At 44.5% G+C, this 20,051-nt stretch overlaps 2 protein-coding genes across 2 annotated transcripts; both read left to right on the forward strand.

Annotated features, from left to right (window-relative positions):
• Positions 1-11,599: 11,599 nt before the first annotated feature.
• LOC125535771 lies at positions 11,600-14,503 on the forward strand. Its single transcript, XM_048698845.1, has 3 exons — positions 11,600-12,149; positions 12,442-12,748; positions 14,042-14,503. The coding sequence occupies exons 1-2, from the start codon at positions 11,721-11,723 to the stop codon at positions 12,712-12,714; spliced, it is 702 nt and encodes a 233-aa protein (XP_048554802.1). The 5' UTR covers positions 11,600-11,720; the 3' UTR covers positions 12,715-12,748; positions 14,042-14,503.
• A 2,495-nt stretch (positions 14,504-16,998) lies between these two features.
• LOC125535773 lies at positions 16,999-19,715 on the forward strand. The gene is made up of 3 exons (XM_048698847.1): positions 16,999-17,472; positions 17,629-17,932; positions 19,310-19,715. Exons 1-2 carry the CDS (start codon positions 17,095-17,097, stop codon positions 17,929-17,931), a joined length of 681 nt encoding a protein of 226 aa, XP_048554804.1. The 5' UTR covers positions 16,999-17,094; the 3' UTR covers position 17,932; positions 19,310-19,715.
• Positions 19,716-20,051: the final 336 nt, after the last annotated feature.

Consider the following 20,051-nt stretch of genomic DNA (forward strand, 5'->3'; position numbering starts at 1 on the left):
GCAGGCAAGCTTTTGGGATTCTTGGTCTCAAACAGGGGCATCGAGGCTAATCCGGAGAAGATTAAGGCAATCACTTCTTTGGCTAAACTGGCATGTATTAATGATGTTCAGCGATTGGCGGGTCGTGTTGCCGCTTTGAGCCCGTTCATAAGCCGGTTAGGTGAGAAGGCCCTACCGCTGTACTAATTAATGAAGAAGGCAGACACCTTTGTCTGGAGTGATGCCACTAATGCTGCTTTTGAGGATTTGAAGAGGCAGTTATCTGAGCCGCCGGTTCTTGCGGCTCCCATTGACAAAGAGCCTTTGCTGTTATATGTGGCTGCTAATTCACGAGCCGTCAGTGTGGCGATTGTGGTAGAGCGCAAGGAGGCTGGTAAGGAACATCCGGTTTAACGGCCGGTTTATTATGTCAGTGAGGTACTCATCGAGTCAAAGCAAAGATATCCTCATTGGCAGAAACTTGTTTACGGGGTGTTCATGGCAAGCCGGAAGCTGAAGCAATACTTCCAAGGTCACCCTATCACTGTGGTAAGTTCTGCCCCCTTGGGAGACATTATTCAGAACAGAGAGGCTACAGGACGAGTCGCCAAATGGGCCATCGATCTCGGGCCTCATGGTCTGAAGTACGCGCCGCGCACTGCCATTAAGTCTCAAGCTTTGGTGGATTTCATCAACGACTGGACAGAGCTACAGGCACCTGAGGAGAAGCCTGATAACACTTATTGGATTATTCACTTTGATGGGTCCAGACAGTTGGAAGGCTCGGGGGCTGGAGTTGTATTAACTTCCCCTCGAGGTGACAAATTTTGTTATGTGCTCCGGCTTATGTTTCCTTGCACTAACAATGCAGCTGAGTATGAGGCCCTGCTCCTTGGTCTCCGGATGGCCAAAGAGATGAACTTGAGCTGGGTAAGATGCTTAGGAGACTCAGACCTTGTGGCTGAACGGGTGTCAGGCAAGTGGGACTCTAAAGATCCCCTCATGGCGGCTTACCGTCGTGAAGTCGATGCTGTGGCTGGATATTTCAAGGGTTACGTAGTGGAACACATTGATCGAAGGAAGAATGAGGCGGCGGATGCCTTAAGCCGGCTGGGGTCTCAGCGTAAGCCGGTGCCGCCTAACACCTTTCTTGATGTTTTGCATAATCCTTCTGTTAAGTTACCTACAGAAGAAGATCTGGCAATACCAGACCCGGAGGCACAGCTGGTGGCGGCTCTCCACGTTACCACGGATTGGACAGTGCCTTATTTGGCTTACATGACCCAGGGGGATTTGCCGGAGGATGAGACCTTGGCAAGACAAATCGTCCGGTGGTCCAAGTCCATGACAATTGTCAATGGCGAGTTACATCATTACAGCGTCACTAGAGTGATTCAACGTTGCGTGTCACCTGCAGAGAGTCAGGAGATCCTTTGTGAAATTCATGAAGGTGATTGTGGTCATCACGCCGGCTCAAAATCTCTTGTGGCCAAAGCCTTCCGTCATGGGTTTTATTGGCTGACGGCTCATGCTGATGCGGAAGACCTGGTCAGTAAATGTGACGGATGTCAGAAATTCTCACGACGAGCCCATGTGCCGGCTCAAGAATTGAGGATGATTCCAATTACCTGGCCGTTTGCAGTCTGGGGGCTTGATATGGTCGGGCCTTTCAAGAGATCTAAGGATAAAAAGACTCACCTCTTGGTGGCGGTTGACAAATTCACAAAGTGGGTGGAGGCGGAGCCAGTCAGTAAGTGTGATGCAGCCACAGCAGTCCAGTTTATGAAAAAGGTGATTTTTTGCTTTGGTTTTCCACACAGCATCATAACTGATAATGGTACTAACCTTTCCAAAGGAGCTATGGAAGAGTTCTGTCAACGAGAGCATATCCGGCTTGACGTTTCAGCTGTAGCTCACCCTCAATCAAATGGTCAAGCAGAACGAGCCAATCAAGAAATCTTGAAGGGTATCAAGCCCCGGCTCTTGGTCCCTTTACAGCGAACGCCGGGTTGTTGGGTGGAGGAGTTACCTTCTGTACTCTGGAGCATCAATACTACACCTAACAGATCTACGGGTTACACGCCTTTCTTTATGGTGTATGGAGCAGAGGCGGTCCTGCCAAGTGACATCCGTCACGATTCACCCCGTGTGGCGGCTTATGTTGAGGAAGACAATGAAAAAGCTCGGCAAGGTGCACTTGACCTGTTGGATGAAGAGCAAGACTTGGCAATAGCCCGCTCGGCGATTTACCAGCAAGACCTGCGTCGCTACCACAGCCGCCGGGTTAAGTCTAGAACCTTTCAGGAAGGCGACTTAGTGCTCCGACTCATCCAGGATCAATCTAACATGCACAAGTTATCCCCTCCTTGGGAAGGACCCTTTGTGGTCAGCAAGAATCTGAACAATGGATCATACTATCTTATCAACGTTCGAGAGCACAAAGACTCACGTAAGTCGGAGGAGGAGACCCGTCGGCCGTGGAATATCGCTCATCTTCGGCCTTATTATACTTGAGCCGTCAGCTCTAATGTGTATATACTTATACTATGTATATTATATAAAGCAATAAAGCAAGACCTCTGTCCTTTTTTCCACTCCCAAAAAGGTTTATGTGTTTTTCCTTGTCAGGTGGTGGAGATAACCAAAGGGAAGCGGATCATATCTGAATCCGGCTTTCCTTTGGTCCGGCTTATGATCATATCTGAATCTAGCCGTTGATCACTTGGGGGCTTCCTGTTCAAACATAGGTCGTATTCGAACCAAAGAGAACATAGCTGTCGATACCCGCTTGATTGGCATACTGCCAAACCCACTTGGGGGCTTCTTGATCATATCTGAATCATGGCTTAACTCCTTTTGGGTCTGACGTGGATCGTATTCGAATCAGCATCATTAAACAACTCTTATGGTCACTTGGGGGCTTCCTGTTCAAACATAGGTCGTATTCGAACCAAAGAGAACATAGCTATCGATACCCACTTGATTGGCATCCCCACAGCCACTGGGGGCTAACAGATCGTATCCGAATCTTAGCTCAACCCCTTTGGAACGGGTCACTGATCATATTCGAATCAGAAACCCTTGAATTTTGTTCATCATATTTTACAAGTACCAACATTAGGTATCTTGTGACCCTCTTGAAGGTACAATGGAATACATTACAATCTTCCAGAATTAATGTTAGTTACATCAGGTTGTTAAGAACCAGGTGGACTTATATGTGCCAATTTTCAGGAGTTAAGTTTACCCTCAGGGGTTGGTTTATATAAGCTGGAAAAAAACAGCTGTGAGCACTACAGGGCAATGCAGGGTATTTTTGCAAAGGACATAACAGATTCATACAAACTACAAAGAGAATAATGGCGGCGGCTTATGCAAGTATTAAGGGCCATAAGCATGCGCAAAGGCATAGCAAAACTCAAGGTATCTTCAAATTTGCTACAAGACTCCCCGAGTCTGAATGATGCATTGTTTTCTACGATGACATAAGCAGGTGGCGCCTGACAAGCTACTCTTGGGGTTGACTTGAAGCCTCCGGGTTATCCTTCTCCGTCTCTCTACCGGCTGCTTTGTCCTGGAAGGATGATGAGGCCCAGTCAATGCCACTCAAGGCTTCAAACTCAGCTTCATCATCTATTAAACTGGTTGGGTCGACTTCAGGAGCAAAGGTGTGCTTACGGGTTGGAGGGATCAAGCTGACATCGTCATAATGCGGCATGGGGATTCTCCGATTCTCCTTGTCATAACCCGGCTGACACTTGGTGAGGTCAGTATCGTTCCCAATAAGAGTAGCCACCGGACGTATATCCTTCACACAGGCGGTGAAATCCTTATCATTAAACACGGTGTCATCTTCCTTTAAACTTGGATACCCAAGAGCAATATCAGCGGGGTCTAGTTCTGGAAGCCACGCCTTGGCCCAGCTCAATGCGGCTATAGCTCCGGCTCTTGCAGATGCTCGTCTTAACTCTTGGATTCGCTGAGGTAGCACATCAAGCCGCTTCAGCACATCTTGCAAGAGATAAGGAACATCGTTCAATAAAGCCACAACGGCCAAAGCACGTTGTGACCCGGTGTAGAGTTGTTCCACCAGAGTATAAACTGCCTTCAGCTTGATCACCATGTTCTGCTTAAGATTTGTGCTCCTGGGGCCTGCGTTATTAAGCATAAGGTGAGTCAGAGGAGACAACTGAAATGGTCATTCAAGGAGTTTTGCAGTGTTTAAGGTTTGAGTAAGTCACTCACCGAAGATTGCTGAAACCATTCGAGATATCTGGCGCTTTAAGTCGGACAGTTCGGTTGTTGCTTCCGCAAGAGATGCCTCTGCTGTCTCGGCCCGGGTCACCAGTGCGGCCTTTTCATCAGCCCAAATTTTCTTCTCCGATTCAAATATGCTTCAACTTCTCTTGTTCAGAGACGCTGAATTCAAATTTGGAGTTGGCCTTTTCAATTTCACTTTCCTGGGTTGCCAGGCGATTCTTCAAATCAGCAATCTCCGATTCAAATTTACTTATGGTAGCCTGCATTGCACCGGATAGTAGTAAAAGTTACGGTAAGTACTATTAAGTCCCAAGCACTTTGCAAGCAAAGATACTTGACACTTGGGGGCTAATGTATACCGAAGCTTTCTAAATTATTAAGCCGGTCCTGGATATTAAGTCCCAAATACCTTGCAAGCAAAGATTTTTGGCACTTGGGGGCTAATGTATATCGCAAGTTAAAGGTATTGTGTTACATCCGGTTCAATTATTTTTTCTTTAAGCCGGGCAAGTAGCTCTAACAATTTTTCTAAGTCTATAGCATATTTATTCATAAGCAATAGACTTGGGGGCTGGTACAGTAAGTATGATTGAAAGTAAGCTAGCATAAGTCATACCTCAGATTTTTGTTGTATCTACTTCACCATGTCAATTTCCAGGTCACAGCTGCTTTGTACTTGATTGATATAGCCGGAGACAATCTCTTCAATACTCAAATGAGTATAGTCAGCGATGTCCAGCTTGGCCCTCCGGCGTTCCACCAATTCCTCTTTAGAACACTTGGCAAGTACAGACGGTGTGCCGGCTCAACAAACTGAGTTTTGAGAATTTCAACTTCCTGATCATTTGCCTTGGCGGGGATAGGAGCCTCCGGGTTATCAGAATCGTTGAAGGTTTGTTCAGTAGGCGGGTCAGAGGAAGATATAGGAACATCACGAGACGGTTGAGGCGGCGGCTCATGAGCAGAGGCATCAGGAGCAGCTGTGCCCAGCTCTGGTTCAGTCACAACCGGCTCTTGGGGTGGCTTATTCTTTTTTTCCCTTTTGCTAGGCTTTACTTGCACACTGTGGAAAAGGTAGGCAGGTTAAATACAGCAAATATGAGTAAAATAAAGCATAAGGTACAAAAAGTTTATATTACCCGGGAGCAGTTTTGAAGGCTGGCATGTTGGACTACATAGACTCACCGGAGGAAGGTGAAATATCCTGATAGTTGGAGTCAGAATAATTGAGAGGCTAACAAATGAAACCCGCCAAAGGAAAAAGAAGGTGTAAATCGGAGATAACCTCAGTCTGGCGTTTCCTGGTCACATCAGGTAAGCCGGAGGAGAGTTCCGCGTCTTTGCTGGTCCGGGTCTGCCTCCGGCTCTCATAAATCTGTCGCTTCAAAAGAAAGTCAGGATCTTGGTAAGCCAAAGGATGTGAAAATCTTACTTTCCGGGTTACTCTTCGAATTTTCTGACGCGGCCGAAGCTCGGAGTCGGAGGAGATTACAATTACCTCTTCCTCAACGGGTTGGTTGTTGCCCGTGTCTTCCTGAAAGAAGGTTAGCATCAGTAAGGTAGAAATAAAGGAGAAAGGGAAATTCAATGGTTACCTCTTCCTCGTTATCATCAGTATCATCAAGATGAAACAGCTCAGAGGCGCTTGGCTTCCTTTTCCTTGAGGTGGTGGGCTTGGTGGTTTTCTTTTTGGCTCTCTTGGCCGCCCTGGCTTTCTTGGCCGCCTCATGATCATATTGCGTGTTCCAGAAGCCAGCATTTGCCTGTAAAAGGTTATAACTGGTTATGCGTAAGAATACAGCCTAACATGATAAGACATAACCCGATGGCTGGAAACTTACTGCAGGGGACGGGTTCTTCTGGCAAAAAGGTAGTAAGCCGAAGGCGTTACTATTCACTGTGCCCTCCTTCAATAAGGACTGAGTTGTAGCTTCCACTACGTCATCTGGTAAGTCATCAGGGTTATGACGTTGAGGGTCATCCTTCTCGCTTGAATAATTACACATTAAGCCGGGGCGGCGGCTTAACGGAATTATTCTCCAAGCAATCCAGACTCGGACCAAGTCAATGCCATCTAAGCCGTTCCCTAAAAGAGCTTTAATCCTCTTGATTTTGGGGGTGAGTGGCAGGCATTCAATAGCTGTCAACTTATCCGGCAGCGGGTGAGTAGGTTCAAGGCGCAATGCGCGGAAGCCGGGCAGTGGATTTTTGCCAGCCGGAGAAGTATCTTGGCAGTAGAACCATGTCTGGTTCCAGTCCTTTGGATGACTCGGCAATTCAGCATAAGGGAACAGGCAGTCTCTCCGCCTTTGAATTGATATGCCACCTAGCTCCAGACTGGGCCCGTTGGCCCGTTCATTCTGCCGGTTCAAATAGGACAATTCCCTGAACAGAAGTAGGCTGGGTTCTTCTCCAAGGTAGACCTCACAGAAAACTTGAAAGTTGTAGATATTTGACACGGAGTTGGGCCCGATGTCTTGAGGTCTTAAGTCAAAGAAGTGCAAAACGTCTCTAAAGAATTTTGAACCGGGAGGAGCAAATGCCCGGCTCATGTGATCGGTAAAAATGATCACCTCCCCTTCCTTGGGTTGAGGTTTCTCTTCAGACGGTTCAGGAGCACGATAAGACATGACGACCTTCTTGGGCAGATGGCCGGACTTCACAAACTCTGACAGTTTGCTCTCCGTAACAATGGATGGGACCCAGTTGCAGGTAATTGGAGGTTTAACAGCTTTGGGTGCCATTGGGTAAATTGAAGCCTACAACAAGATAAAGGAAATTTTCCGGTTTATTATAACCCGGAGAATAAGCATTATTGGGTTGTCTGAGATGGCGGCTTAAGTAGGGGCCTAATGACATACAGGTAGTTATGTGATAATGTTTAAACAGCTGCAGGTATTAAAGATGATGAAAATTGTCTTAAGTCGCCAAAAGCAGGCAGTGCTGACAGTCAGTATTATCTTAAACCGGTCACATGAACTACTATGGCTGAAACAGAGTCAACAGACGCAGGTTTTGGTTAAGTGTGGAACAAACAGGTTTCACAAGTTGCAATCATTTTTTTGGATCAAACGATGCTCTGGAAAGGAAAAAATTCTAGACCTAAAGCAGTACAGGGAAGTTCATATACTCGAGGAGGGCTTCCAAAAACAAGGAAATGAGATCTGTTTTCATACAGAATGAGCACAAAACATCCTCCGCGGCAGTTCTATGTTATTTTTACGATCTGAGCAAGGGATTAGAGGTGAGAGTTAATGGAGGTTTGCATCGAGCGGCGGTGAACGTCGACGAACTAAAAAACAGTACCAATGCAGATCTGAGAAAGGGGATAAAAAGAACTCACAGATGCGGACGAGCTGCGGAGGGTCGCCGTCGTTTTTTGGTCCGAACCAGGGTGATGCAGCGGCCTAAGTCGATGAAGACGAGGGGTTCGACGGCGGCGGCATCAGAGCTTGAGCAACGAAGAAAGGAGGTGCGAGGAAGAAGACGACTGAAGAAGGAGAATGGGAAAGGACCTAGGTCGCGCCTATTTATAAGGAAGGACCGACCAAGACGGTGCAAAAAACGAGGAGACCAAAGCATCATTATCCAGCGGCCCTGACGCCTCGATTCTCGGGATGGTCAGTAAAGGCAAAGATTCGTTGGAGGACATGATGGACTAAAATATGAAATTTATTGAAGATGACGTCACAGAGATTTGACCCGGATCCAGATGATGACATCACGGCGGGTTAGAATTTCCGCACAGAACAGAGGACTAAGGGCTAGTTTATAAGGTTTTTTAAGATTGACATAAACCGGTTCAAATCAATCCGGGGCCTAATGTTGGGGATATAATTATGTACGTAAGCCGGCCAGGAGGGGCCGGGTTACGCAAAGAGAAGCCCATCTAAAGCCCAAGACCAAGATGTGAAGATGGCGGTTCAGTAAAGGGTCTAAAGGCCCACAGACGATTTAGGGCCCATGGTGATAAGCCACCATGAGGGCGCAACTTGTATTGTAAGGTAGAAATAACTAGTCACCGAGCCGGACACTGTTTATGAGCCGGCCGGGACTCTGTAAGCCGTAGGGCGTCAACCCGTGTATATAAGGAGACGACCCGCTGGCGGCTTAGGGACAAGAAACAAGAGATCGAGAACCGGGCATAGCGTATCTCGCTCCCTGGTCATCGAAACCTCAAGCAATTCCAACCCAACTAGACGTAGGCCTTCCTTCACCGTAAGGGGCTGAACTAGTATAAACCTCGCGTGTCCTTTGTCCCGATTAACCCCTTTAAGCTTCCTAGTTGCGATGGCTCCACGATCAAGTCCTTGCAAGAGGACATCTGCCGTGACAATTCCACGACAGTATACCTCACTTGAAGCTATATTTTTGTTCTTCACTTAATATATGTTTTTCTTGGAATGTATTTTTATTTTGTTTGCTGTTTGATACAATCCTTAGATCTGAAAATTTTGTTTTGGAGAGAGTTTATACATAGCTACCTAATTAATTAACTACTATTTGTTCTTCACTTCTAACTTTTGGAGTAGTTTATTGTTTATTCTTGTGCTCCAATTATATCTTTAGAGTAAGAAATTTATGAATGAACTGAATGTTAGGTGCTTCGCTTATTATATGTATGTTGAGAAGTAAACATGCATCCTCTGTTTAATCCGTTAAAGAGTGAGACTATGATATTACATATCTTTAATCAAGTAAGGGAGTTGTATTATAATGACAATGAGCATTTGTTTATTAAAACCTATTATGTTGTGGTGATAAGTATCTTTCAGTGAAGGACGGATGATAGACTTGGCACATATTTACACATGTTTGATAAATTCCAAATTCAGCCTTGGTGTTGTTTAAGTTTGTATGTTATCATCATGATTATATTTTCTCAATAATGTTACTATTAGAGAATGCATGATTGCGGTTCTTGTGCTTAGTAAAGTGGTCGCCCTCAATCTTTTGCTAGCATTTTCCTGTACTAAGCGGAAATAATGTTTGTGCATCCAAAATCCTTGAAACAAGTTGATGACACAAAATGTCCACCATACCTACCTATAGATGGCATTTCACTGCCATTCCAAGTAAATTTGCATGTGCCACCTCTAAATCTTCAAATAAACTTCTGTTTTGTGTGTCCGTACAGCTCATGGAGTGACAGAGGTAGTCCATATATCCCCATTCTAAATGTGTTTTATGCACGAGGAGAGTTTATTCGCTTGTCAAATTTATTAGAAAGGATGGTATTAGGCATGCCCAGTCCCAATAAAATAATATTGAAAAAAGGACAATCCTGAAAAAGTTAGAAGTTGGCACGCACACATGGATTCGGCTAGCCATGGTTTGTGTTAGTAAGGTGGAGGGGGAGTGTAAAAGCATGAGAACCGTCATTAATGTGTTTATCATGGAAGATATTGGAAACCTTTGCCATTAAACCGCTGACAGAAGAAATACACGTCTCAAAATAAATTTATATCTCTCTTAAACCAAGTGAGCTCTGACATATGTTAATTACTGCTTCCCTCCGCGAATGGCATATCTGTTTACTTTTCATGTTGAGTCAATTTCATCTTTCTTTATTTTGGCACCACGTGTTGAGCATGGGGATCACTCTTAGCTTTGCATGCATTTTCTCATAGCAATTTGTTAAGCATTGTATACATATGATGGTTATCTTCAAATTCGGATACCTAGTCGTCATCTGTCATTCATTGATTGCTTTATGTTTGCAATATAGTCTTGAAAGATTGCAAGATACTTCATTACCACTTCATAATATGTTGAACTTAATGAAGAGATGCTACTTGTTATCAGAATTATCATTACCTATGTGATCAATGGAGAAGACAAGACTTGAAGATGACGACCATTGCAACAACTTAATTGGAGGTGGTTTACGACTTTGACTCATGAACGCAATTAATCGGGAGCCTTCTGAGGCCCCATCAACCAGGACTTCACTGTCGCCCAAGTCATATTGGCCACGCTAGTAGGCCACGGAGCGCTTATGTAGTGGGATCATGTAATTTGTTTCTTCGATGAGAGATTAATAAAGTACAAATTTTTCTATATCTTTTTGTGTACTTAGTACAATGGCACACCTGCAATGTTCATTTCCCCTGGTGCGTAGAGAGATAATAACATAACAATCATGTTATTTTTATTATTTCTTGTGTTAAACACCTTCATAAAATGCAAACATCACAGGCCAAAATAATACTCTTTGTGATGAGTCTATCATACACAAAGGCAGATGGATCCTCCAATGTGATGTCAGGCAATATCAACCTCAAACGGCTGGCCAAAACTTGAAAGCAATTTTATACAGAACATTGCACAAGCTTATAGGATGGAACAGAGAGAGTTAAAGTTTATTTTGTATCTTTGGTAGTAAAAGTCATGGATGCATTCCGCCCTCTCTTCCCCACAAAATTTTTCAACACCGTTTTAGTAATTGCCTAACCACATATACATCTTAATGGTGTTGGAAAAAATGAGCAGGATACCCACCCAGACAGCGCCTTAGTGGGGAAGATTTGAAAAAAAAAGACATTTTTACCTCACCAAGAGAGTAAATTGCGGCTAGAATCTCATATATAGCCGGAGTCACCTTTCTGAGGACGTTGGAAAGGACCTCACGTATCCCGACAACCCGCTTGGTTGTGTAGAGGTTCTTGTAAAATCTAACGTCATAAGCATCATTACTTCCTGCCATCAGTCAACAGCCCACTTAGTTATGCAGTTCCAACTAGTATATGCACTTCAAACTAAATAATTTGAAATCTAATACCTTTTGATGAAACAAAAATCAAGGATGTGACTGAGATTTCAAAAAATAAATTAAAATTCATAACCAAATCAGGCAACACTTTTTTTCCCGAGGGAACACCATCATAACTGCCTTTATTTCATGTCAAAAATAGATACATCATCCACGACCAAGCTACGGAGGAATACCGCTAGCCCTACTAGCTAGCTCATGAGCCGTACGGTTAGTTTCCCGCGCACAATGCTTAATAAAAGACTAAAGTTATTACAAATATCTGATCAATCATTAAGAATAGGGATCGCTATTAAATTGACAAACCCTCGCTACATTTCATCCACAAGCTTCGCACAACCCAACCCGAATGAACCAGAAGATTATGAACGCCCAACAAAGCATCCATAGTTATTCCGACATAGTTAAACTCTTATTTCTCTTGGAAGAAATTCGGCAACCAAGTTTAACATTTCATCCGGTGGCTCGAATCGGGCACTCACTATTTTCGCATACCCGCTAGAACCCGAATCCACTAGCAGAAATGGGTTAGAGCTGAACCCGGAAAGGAAGCGGGACAGCTGGCCGCAAAACCCCCTCCCCTGTTCCTCGCTAATCCCCATTTCCCACAAACCCCCCGTCCCCTCGCTGCGCAAGCGCAACCCAACCACTCCGCCTCCTCCCAGGGCGAGAAGCTTCCAGGAGCAGCTAGGGTTTCTCGTACCGATCGATGGCGCTGGCCGTCGTCGTGGTGCTTCCCTCGCTGCCGCCGCCCCCACCGCCGCCGCCGGAGCAGATCGTCGTCGCGGTGCTGCCCTCGCCGCCACCGCCGCCCCCGCCGGCGCGGGTCGTCGTCGTGGTGCCGGCGCGCGTGCGCCTCCCCGGCGTCCTCCGCGTCGCGGCCTTAGCCCTCATCTACCTGGGCTTCGCGGTTGCGTGGGTCATGGCCGCGGCCACGGCTGCAGAGGTCGTCGCGCGCCGCGCCTGGGGCGAGGGCTCCGCGCCAGTCCTGTTCCTCCAGGCGGTCATGTACGGGGCCGTCAAGGTTTGCGTCTGCATCATCCTTGCGTTTTTCGCGCTTGTCGTCCTGCTGCTGTGCGCCCAGTGCGTGGCCTACGTGATTGCACCTGTATCTGGATCCACTTCGGGATTCAAGAAGGTATGGCGCAAATTAACTTCATGTGATCTTTATTCCGGTCGAATTGCAGCTGTACATATACTCCCTGTTATCATTATGTTCGAACTGCAGCTGTACATATACTCCCCGTTATCATTATGTTCTAATTAAGTGGTCTAATTAATTTTCGTAGTTCAGGCTGTCCTGATGCTGAGTAGTAGTAGTAGTTTTTTTTCATTTGTGTTCATCACTTCATTTGCAACCTACCATTTCCGAACCATTCCATATTTAATGTTCATCCGTATGGTTTTGTTGAAATTGTTGTCCTCCTCAGAGCACCTTCGGAGCAATCAGGCCAGAATTCACTGCACACTTTTTTAGGCTTCTGCGCCCAGCGGTGCTTGGATTTGTCGTGGATTTGGCCTTCGTCCTGCTAGCGGTCGCTGGTCTTCTGGTAGAGATGATGTCGCCACATGTGAAGGGATCGATATCTCAGGGGGAAATGGTCGGTTCTGTAATCGAGGATGTGGGGATATTTGGTATGCACGCGACAGTTTGCTTTCTTATCATCCCAGCTCTCGTTCTCAGTGTTTGGAGGGAGTGCTAGGCGGACAGGAACGCACCATCGCAGCTCTGTTGAGGTATATATATACCTCCCCCCCTTTTGCTTTGCTCCCCTGTATCTGTGAGCCATATGATCTTTCTCAATTATAATCTGCATATTTTGTGTAGCCTCTTAATAGCACGAAAACAATCAGTGTTGTTAGTTTGCCATCATTTATCTTATCTTAGTGACTATTGGTGTTGATATTTCTTAAGATGGAGCATTGTTCCATATAAAACCAATGATCATTTTGCTATTTCCTCTGGTCATTGCCTATTACCATTCATGATGAAATTGGGATTGACATCGATCTTAAATCGTGCAAGGTGCCAATTGTTGCAGTTCTACACTTCTACTGTATGCCTTTGTTACGAAGTGATGATCATTATTCATTAAAATGATCGATATTCCACATATTAGAAAAAAGTAATATTAACTGTTTATGCTCCATGGTCCCCTGTGATTGTTGTATCATTGCAGCGAGTGAGATTATAACAATGTTTGCATGCTTCTAAACTGCTTGCAAGCACCTTCTTTGAGAATTCTTGTCAGTGATAATTTCCCCCATTGAAACCAATGGGAAGACCCAAAGTTTACAAGTCTTGGCTATGGCGTATGAGTCTACTCTTCTTAGCTGCATTTGGCAATTATGACTTTGTGCCATGTTTCGTGACTCTGGTAAAAAGAAGTAAACTATTTGATCATGTAAATAAATAGCATGACGGTAAAACGACACACCTCTAGTCCTTTTAACAATGACCCGCTATGCCCAGTACATTTTAGTAGAATTGCCATTTTGTCTTTGTCCGCTGTTCTGTGACTCAGTTTAGTGCTTTTATACTTTAGTAAAAGAAAGTAAACTGTTTAATCATGTACATAAATAACATGACAGTAAATGTATGCACATCTAGTACTTTAAGGTGGTGGTATGCCACTACATTTTGATAGACGTCTCTTTGAGAACAGTTAATATCTGGTGTTGGAAGTTCATGTCATCAGTTGTGTGTTTGTTAGCACTACCAATTGAAAGGATGAGAAAGATTCGAATTATGTAATATCTCACAACATAGAAGTTACCCCCCTGTGTAAACTAATATATGACTTTTTATATCAGTAAAGTAGTGATAGTGATCTAAAATGTCTTGTATTAGTTTAGTGATATAAAAAGTCTTATATTAGTTTACAGAGGCAGTACTTCATTGCTGGAAAATGAGTGGCATTGCCTTTAGATTTATACTACTTGAAACTAAACTGTTGGATGGTTAATGTTGATATGACGATGTTCTTATATGTGGTAATATGATCAAATTCTGGTTTGGGTTATTGGCAGATGAAGCTAAGAAGAGAAGGTGTCTGGAGAATTTTGCAAGGAGCTACAGTACCCATTCAGCTGATGGTTGTGAGTGATCCCAGCAGATACAAGTGTTCAGTGGAAAAACAGAGTTTTTGCAGACTTGCTTCTTTCTGTTAGTAGATCCTAATCGTCGATAGCCGTGAAAACTTTTGAAGACGTGCTTCTTTCTGCTATTACTAGATCCTAATCATCAATAGCCATGAAGTTTCTTCGGTCATTATGAGTCAGGTGGTGATATTCGCTACTCCTCCGCGCTACTTGCTTACAAGTTTGCACTAGAGTATTGGTGTATATATGATGGTGGAATTGATTCGTGATCTTTGTAATACCCTATTGGAAGAAAATGCTTCCATGAGACATTAATCTCGTGAATTCATTGCCGTTGGTTTGCGTTCTTTCATGTTGTATGCACGATAGTAATGTTCTGCCGGTTGGTTATGCATGTGTTGCCATTTTGAATATCCTTGTGGTTATCTACTGCCATCGTGGTCGTTGTATGTTGCCTCTACCTGCTGGCATGCTTGTATTGTAGTGGCTGCTGAACTTCATTACCTTTTTTTTAACATTATGATGATTAGTGGTATGACTAGAGGTACAAATTTGTATTATTGTTGAATATTTGGTAAATAAATTAGCGTCGAATCTATATATGTGTATGTTACACAGACGCGAGTCAAGGAAACCATGCATTAAGAGTGCACCACAAAGGCGCGCTAGACATGGAGATGGGAGCAAAAACACCACCATCGCCACGTTTGGGGCAGGTATTTAACACATACAGTAGCATCGATCCGACAATTTGCTTGATCTAACGGTGAGTCTGGTTGGTGGGACCTGTTTATCACGCCCACAATACAAACCATAATAACCAATGAAGACCTAATTAAGTGCTACTCTCTCCGTCAAAAAAACTTGTCCCAAGCTTATTCTTCAAATGGATGTATCTAGCACTAACTTAGTGCTAGATGCATCCATTTGAGGGACAAGCTTTTCTGGACGAAGGGAGTAGATAATATGCTCCTTCAAATCATAATAACCAATGAAGATAGGATAGCATGACCCTCTCACTCCTTCAAGTGATTGGTTCCACATTAAGAACCAAAATTTGATGGCATATTTAATGTAGGCATAGTTATATTTGCGTATTAACAAAATAATAAGCCTTACAAAAGGAAAATTCTTACTATTTATACTGGTCTAACAAACTAGAGTACCTCGAAAGCAAACAACCTTGACACCAGCCGACGGGTCCGGGTGCCGGGGAGCACCCTTGCCGGTCCCATTTGGTCTGACATCGAAGGAGTCCAACAACATGACCCCGAGCTTGGCGTCCCGCCACAAACCAGCATAGTGAACGTTAAACCTCAGAAGCCTCCATCGCATAATACTTTGACCCTATCTAAAACGGCATTACTCACTTGTAAAATATATTTTCTTGTTAAGGGCAATCAAGCTCCTTCATCTAACTTTTTACTCTTAATATGTAATTTGAACTCATTCAACTTCAATTTGAGAATCGTTGTGTTTACGGTGAGTTGCAACAACGCCCCATATTACACATGCCACCCAACTATGCAGGGAGAGGGCACATATATAGAGGACCACACATCGAGCGAGCGAACGTTGCTCCACCTCAAAGCTTCGCTGCCACCGACCATCGTCGAGCAGGACACACTTCCAAGCACCAATGATGGGAATGATAGTGGCAATCTGAAAGAGGACGAAAACATATTTGTCTACTAGCCTTTGGAAACAGAGGATCAAAAAGCTGACCAATCCCATAAATCTTGTAGCACTAAATTCACCGACGAGGGAGAAGCCCTAGAACGGGGGGTGGCCTCCCTGTGGAAGTGAAGCAACACCAATAGCCTCCATGCATGTCGAGGATTTGCACCCAAAGATCACAAAGTAGGCCTCCAATGTAGGAGGATCAGAAGGGTGGTTGACTCTATACGTAGGATGTTGACAGAAATTCCCCTAAAGCTCGAGCAAAAGAAAAGATAAGACACAATCCCCAACTCAAGCAAAGAAACCACAAAACATGGGGGGAAAATGACATGTGCTGGTTTCATTTCAAAGGAGTCTGTTTCAGTCTCCAGGACGCCAAAAGTGAAGCACAAGATCATTGGGTTATCTGATATTCATACATCTTCAGAATCGTTGGTGGATAAATTCGCAGGAGAACAAGAACAGAGGAAAGTAGATTGATCCAGAGAAAGACATGGCACCTCCCATCACTGATGGCTTCACAACAACGTGATATCAAGCTTCGAAATGAGAGAAAATGCCACGAAAAGGCTCTAAAATGTATGGATGGTTATTTAGGCTGGGATAATTGAGCTAACCAGGGCATAGACACCATCAAATACAAGAGCGGCGATGCCAAGGACAACCATGAGTTGCCCCTGGATCCTCTAATCCGACGGTAAGCACCCATATCTAGCCATCAAGGACGCATGGAGGAACTACCCTATTACCACCACTACGAGAGATCTACAGAAATCTATAAGAAGGGACCCTCACCTAGCTCGCCGTCAGCGATGGCCGGGGGGAGAGTTGAGGGGCCGAAACGAAGAAACAGAAAGAGGCTAGGAGTGAGAGGAGGGATCAAGGCACTGGAAAAAGAGAAAAAAAAATATCAAAAAAGTCAATATGTATCAAACTTCTAGCAGGAAATTACAAAATTACAAAAATAAACCCCAACTTCTTCTTTTTTTTCAAACTTATGAGCGCAACATATCTGAATATTTCGCCCGTTGCCTTGACAGTGAGGAGACGATTGTCAATCTCGCAGAATCGATCCGGGCACACGCAGCCTTTCAGCACACCCGGTTAGAACCCAAATCCACTTTAGATTACGGGTTAAGAAAACAATCCGAAAGCCGAACAGCTCGCCGCAAAACCCCCTCCCGTGTTCGTCGCTAATCCCCATTTCCCACAAACCCCCTCCCCTCGCTGCGCCAACCCAACCACTCCGCCTCCTCCCAGGGCGAGAGGCTTCGAGAAGCTAGGGTTTCCCGCACCGATCGATGGCCGTCGCCGACGCGGTGCTGCCCTCGCCGCCGCCGCCGCCCCCGCCGGCGCGGACCGTCGTCGTGCGCTTCGCCCTTGCCCCGATGCTGGCTCTCGGGCGCGTCCTCCGCGTCGCGGCCGGAGCGCTCCCCTACCTGGGCTTGGCCGCTGTGTGGTTTACCTCCGCAGCCTCGGCTGCGAAGGTCGTGGCGCGGCGCGCCTGGGGCGAGGACTCCGCCTCCTTCCTCTTCCTCCAGACGCTCACGTACGGGGCTTTCACGGTGTTGGCCTGCGTCTTTCTTGTCTTGCTCGCGCTTGGCGTCCTGCTGCTGTGCCGCATGTGCGTGGCCTACGTGATTGCAGCTGTACGTGGATCCCGCCGCGAATTCAAAGAGGTACCGTGCAAATTAACTCCCTGTGACATTTATCCTGATCGAATTACAGCAGTATGTAGGCTAGTGTTTCCATTTGAGTTCATCACTTCGTCTGCATCCTTCCATGTATACTCATGCCCGTCCATGTGGTTTTGTTGAAATTGTTGTCCTCCTTAGCGCGCCGTGGGAGCAATCAAGCCGGACTCAGCTGCAGACTCGTTTAGTCTACCCCGCACCGCGGTGCTTGGATTCATGGCAGATGTTCCTTTCATGCTGCTAGTGGTCGCTGGTCTTCTGTTAGCAGCGATGTCGCATGTCGAGGGATCAGTATCTCAGGGAGAAATGGTTGGATTAGTAATCGTGGATGTGGGGATATTTGCTATGAACGCGATATCTTGCTCTGTTATCGTTCCAGCTCTTGCACTTAGTTTCTGGAAGGAGGACCAGGCGGACAGGAAAGCACCATCGCAGTTTTGTTGAGGTATAAACACATATACCTCTTCCTCTCTTCTTTGAAAGATGCGCATCAATTGAAAAGATCATATGGCTCACAGCACAGATACATTGAATCATTTATCTTAGTTTACTGCCTATGGAACCATTTATCTTAGTTTACTGCCTATGGAATCATTTATCTTAGTTTACTGCCTACTGGTGTTGATATTTGTTAAGATGGGGGGTGTTGTTGTGTGTAAAACCAACGAGGAGTTTGCTATTTCCTCTAGTCATTGCATATTAACATTCATGATAATATTGGGGCTGGCATCGATCTTAAATTGTGCGAGTAGCCAACTGATGCAGTTCTACTGCATGCTTCTGTTATGAAGTGATTAATAAAAATGAGCAATTCCACACATTAGGAAAAAATATATTAACTGCTTACGCTCCATCGTTCCCTGTGATCATTGTATCTTTGCAGCGAGTGAGATTATTGCAATGTCTGCATGCTTCCATACTGTTTGCAACCACCTTCTAGAGCTCTTACCATTGATAATTTCTCCGTTGAAACAAATGGAAAGACCCAAAGTTTTCAAGTTTTTGCTATTGCATATGAGTCTAGTCTAATTAGTTGCATTTGGCAATTATGACTTTGTGCCATGTTCCGTGACTGGTAAAAAGAAGTATACTGTTTGATCATATGGAAATAACATGACAGTAAAATATCACACCTCTTCTCCTTTAACAGTGGTAAACTTTTATGTGACGCTATGCCACCACATTTTGGTAGAAGTGCCATTGTGCGTTTGTCCCTTGTTCTTTTTGACCAGAACTAGCTAGACTGCTTTTTCATCAGCTAACAATGACAGTTAGGAGGAAGTAATGTACATCAGCTAAAAATCTTACAGAGAAAGAATTGCGGTAGGGAAAGAAAGTACCCTCACTAAGCCAAAACACTGACACAACTCTATCTATCTCTCCGGGTAGCCCTTAAGGCCTCAACATCTTCTCTAATCAGGGACAACACCAGTGATGCATTCTGTTCTATGACTCGGTTTAATGCCTTTATACGTCAATTAAAAGAAGTAAACTGTGCCTTTGAGAATGGATGCACATCTTGTACTTTAAGGTGGTGCTATGCCGCTTCATTTTGGTAGCTGTGCCTTTGAGAAGAGTTAATTTCTGGTGTTTCAAGTTCATATTATCAGTCGTATATCTGTTTGCACTACCAATTGAGAGGACAAGAAACATTCAAGTTCTATAATATCTCACAAGATAGAAGTTACTTCATGCTAAACAACGAGTGACATTGCCTTTTGACTTACAGTACTTGAAACTATATTATTGAATCCTTATTGTTGATATGGCAATGTTCTTTAATGTGGTAATCTGATCAAGTCTTCGATTGGGTTATTGGCAGACGAAGCTAAGAAGAGAAGGTGTCCCGACAATTTTGCAAGGAGCTACAGTACCCATTCTGCTGATGGTTGTGAGTGATCCCAACGCATGCAAGTTTTCAGAGGAAAAAGAAAGTTTCTGCAGACTTTCTTCTTTTTACCGTTGTACTATTAGTAGATCCTACTCGTCATTAGCCCTGAAAACTTTTGTAGACTTGCTTCTTTCTGCTATCACTATATCCTATCGTCAATAGCCATGAAGTTTGTTGGGTCATTATGGGTCCGGTCATGATATTCGATACTCCTCCACGCTCCTCGCTTACAAGTTTACACTAGAGCATCGGTGTATATGATAGTAGAATTTGTTCATGCTCTCTTTGTAATGCTACCCTGTTGGAAGAAAATTCTTCGATGAGACATTAATCTGGTGATGAATTGGTAGGACTGCCATCGGTTTGCATTCTTATGTTGTGTGCATGGCAGTCACGTTCTGCAAGTGGTACGACCAGAGATGCATATTCGCAATCAGTGTCGGATATTTGGTAATTAAATTTGCATTGAATATCTATGTTACTAGACCATTTAAGAGGGCGCGCTAGACCGGTTTGTTCATCAACTTGCTATTCCGAATTTGACAACTGAAATGCATGGATAACCTGAAGAAGCCTTCATTTAACTTTTATTCAGTTTGGTTTTCTGTTAAGTGAAGACAGATTCTTTGCGTGAAATCTCCCAATGTAAGAAAGAATTACACTAAAAAGCAAC

The sequence above is a fragment of the Triticum urartu genome, chromosome 2, assembly GCF_003073215.2.
Source record: "Triticum urartu cultivar G1812 chromosome 2, Tu2.1, whole genome shotgun sequence".
In the NCBI taxonomy this organism is placed as follows: domain Eukaryota; kingdom Viridiplantae; phylum Streptophyta; class Magnoliopsida; order Poales; family Poaceae; genus Triticum; species Triticum urartu.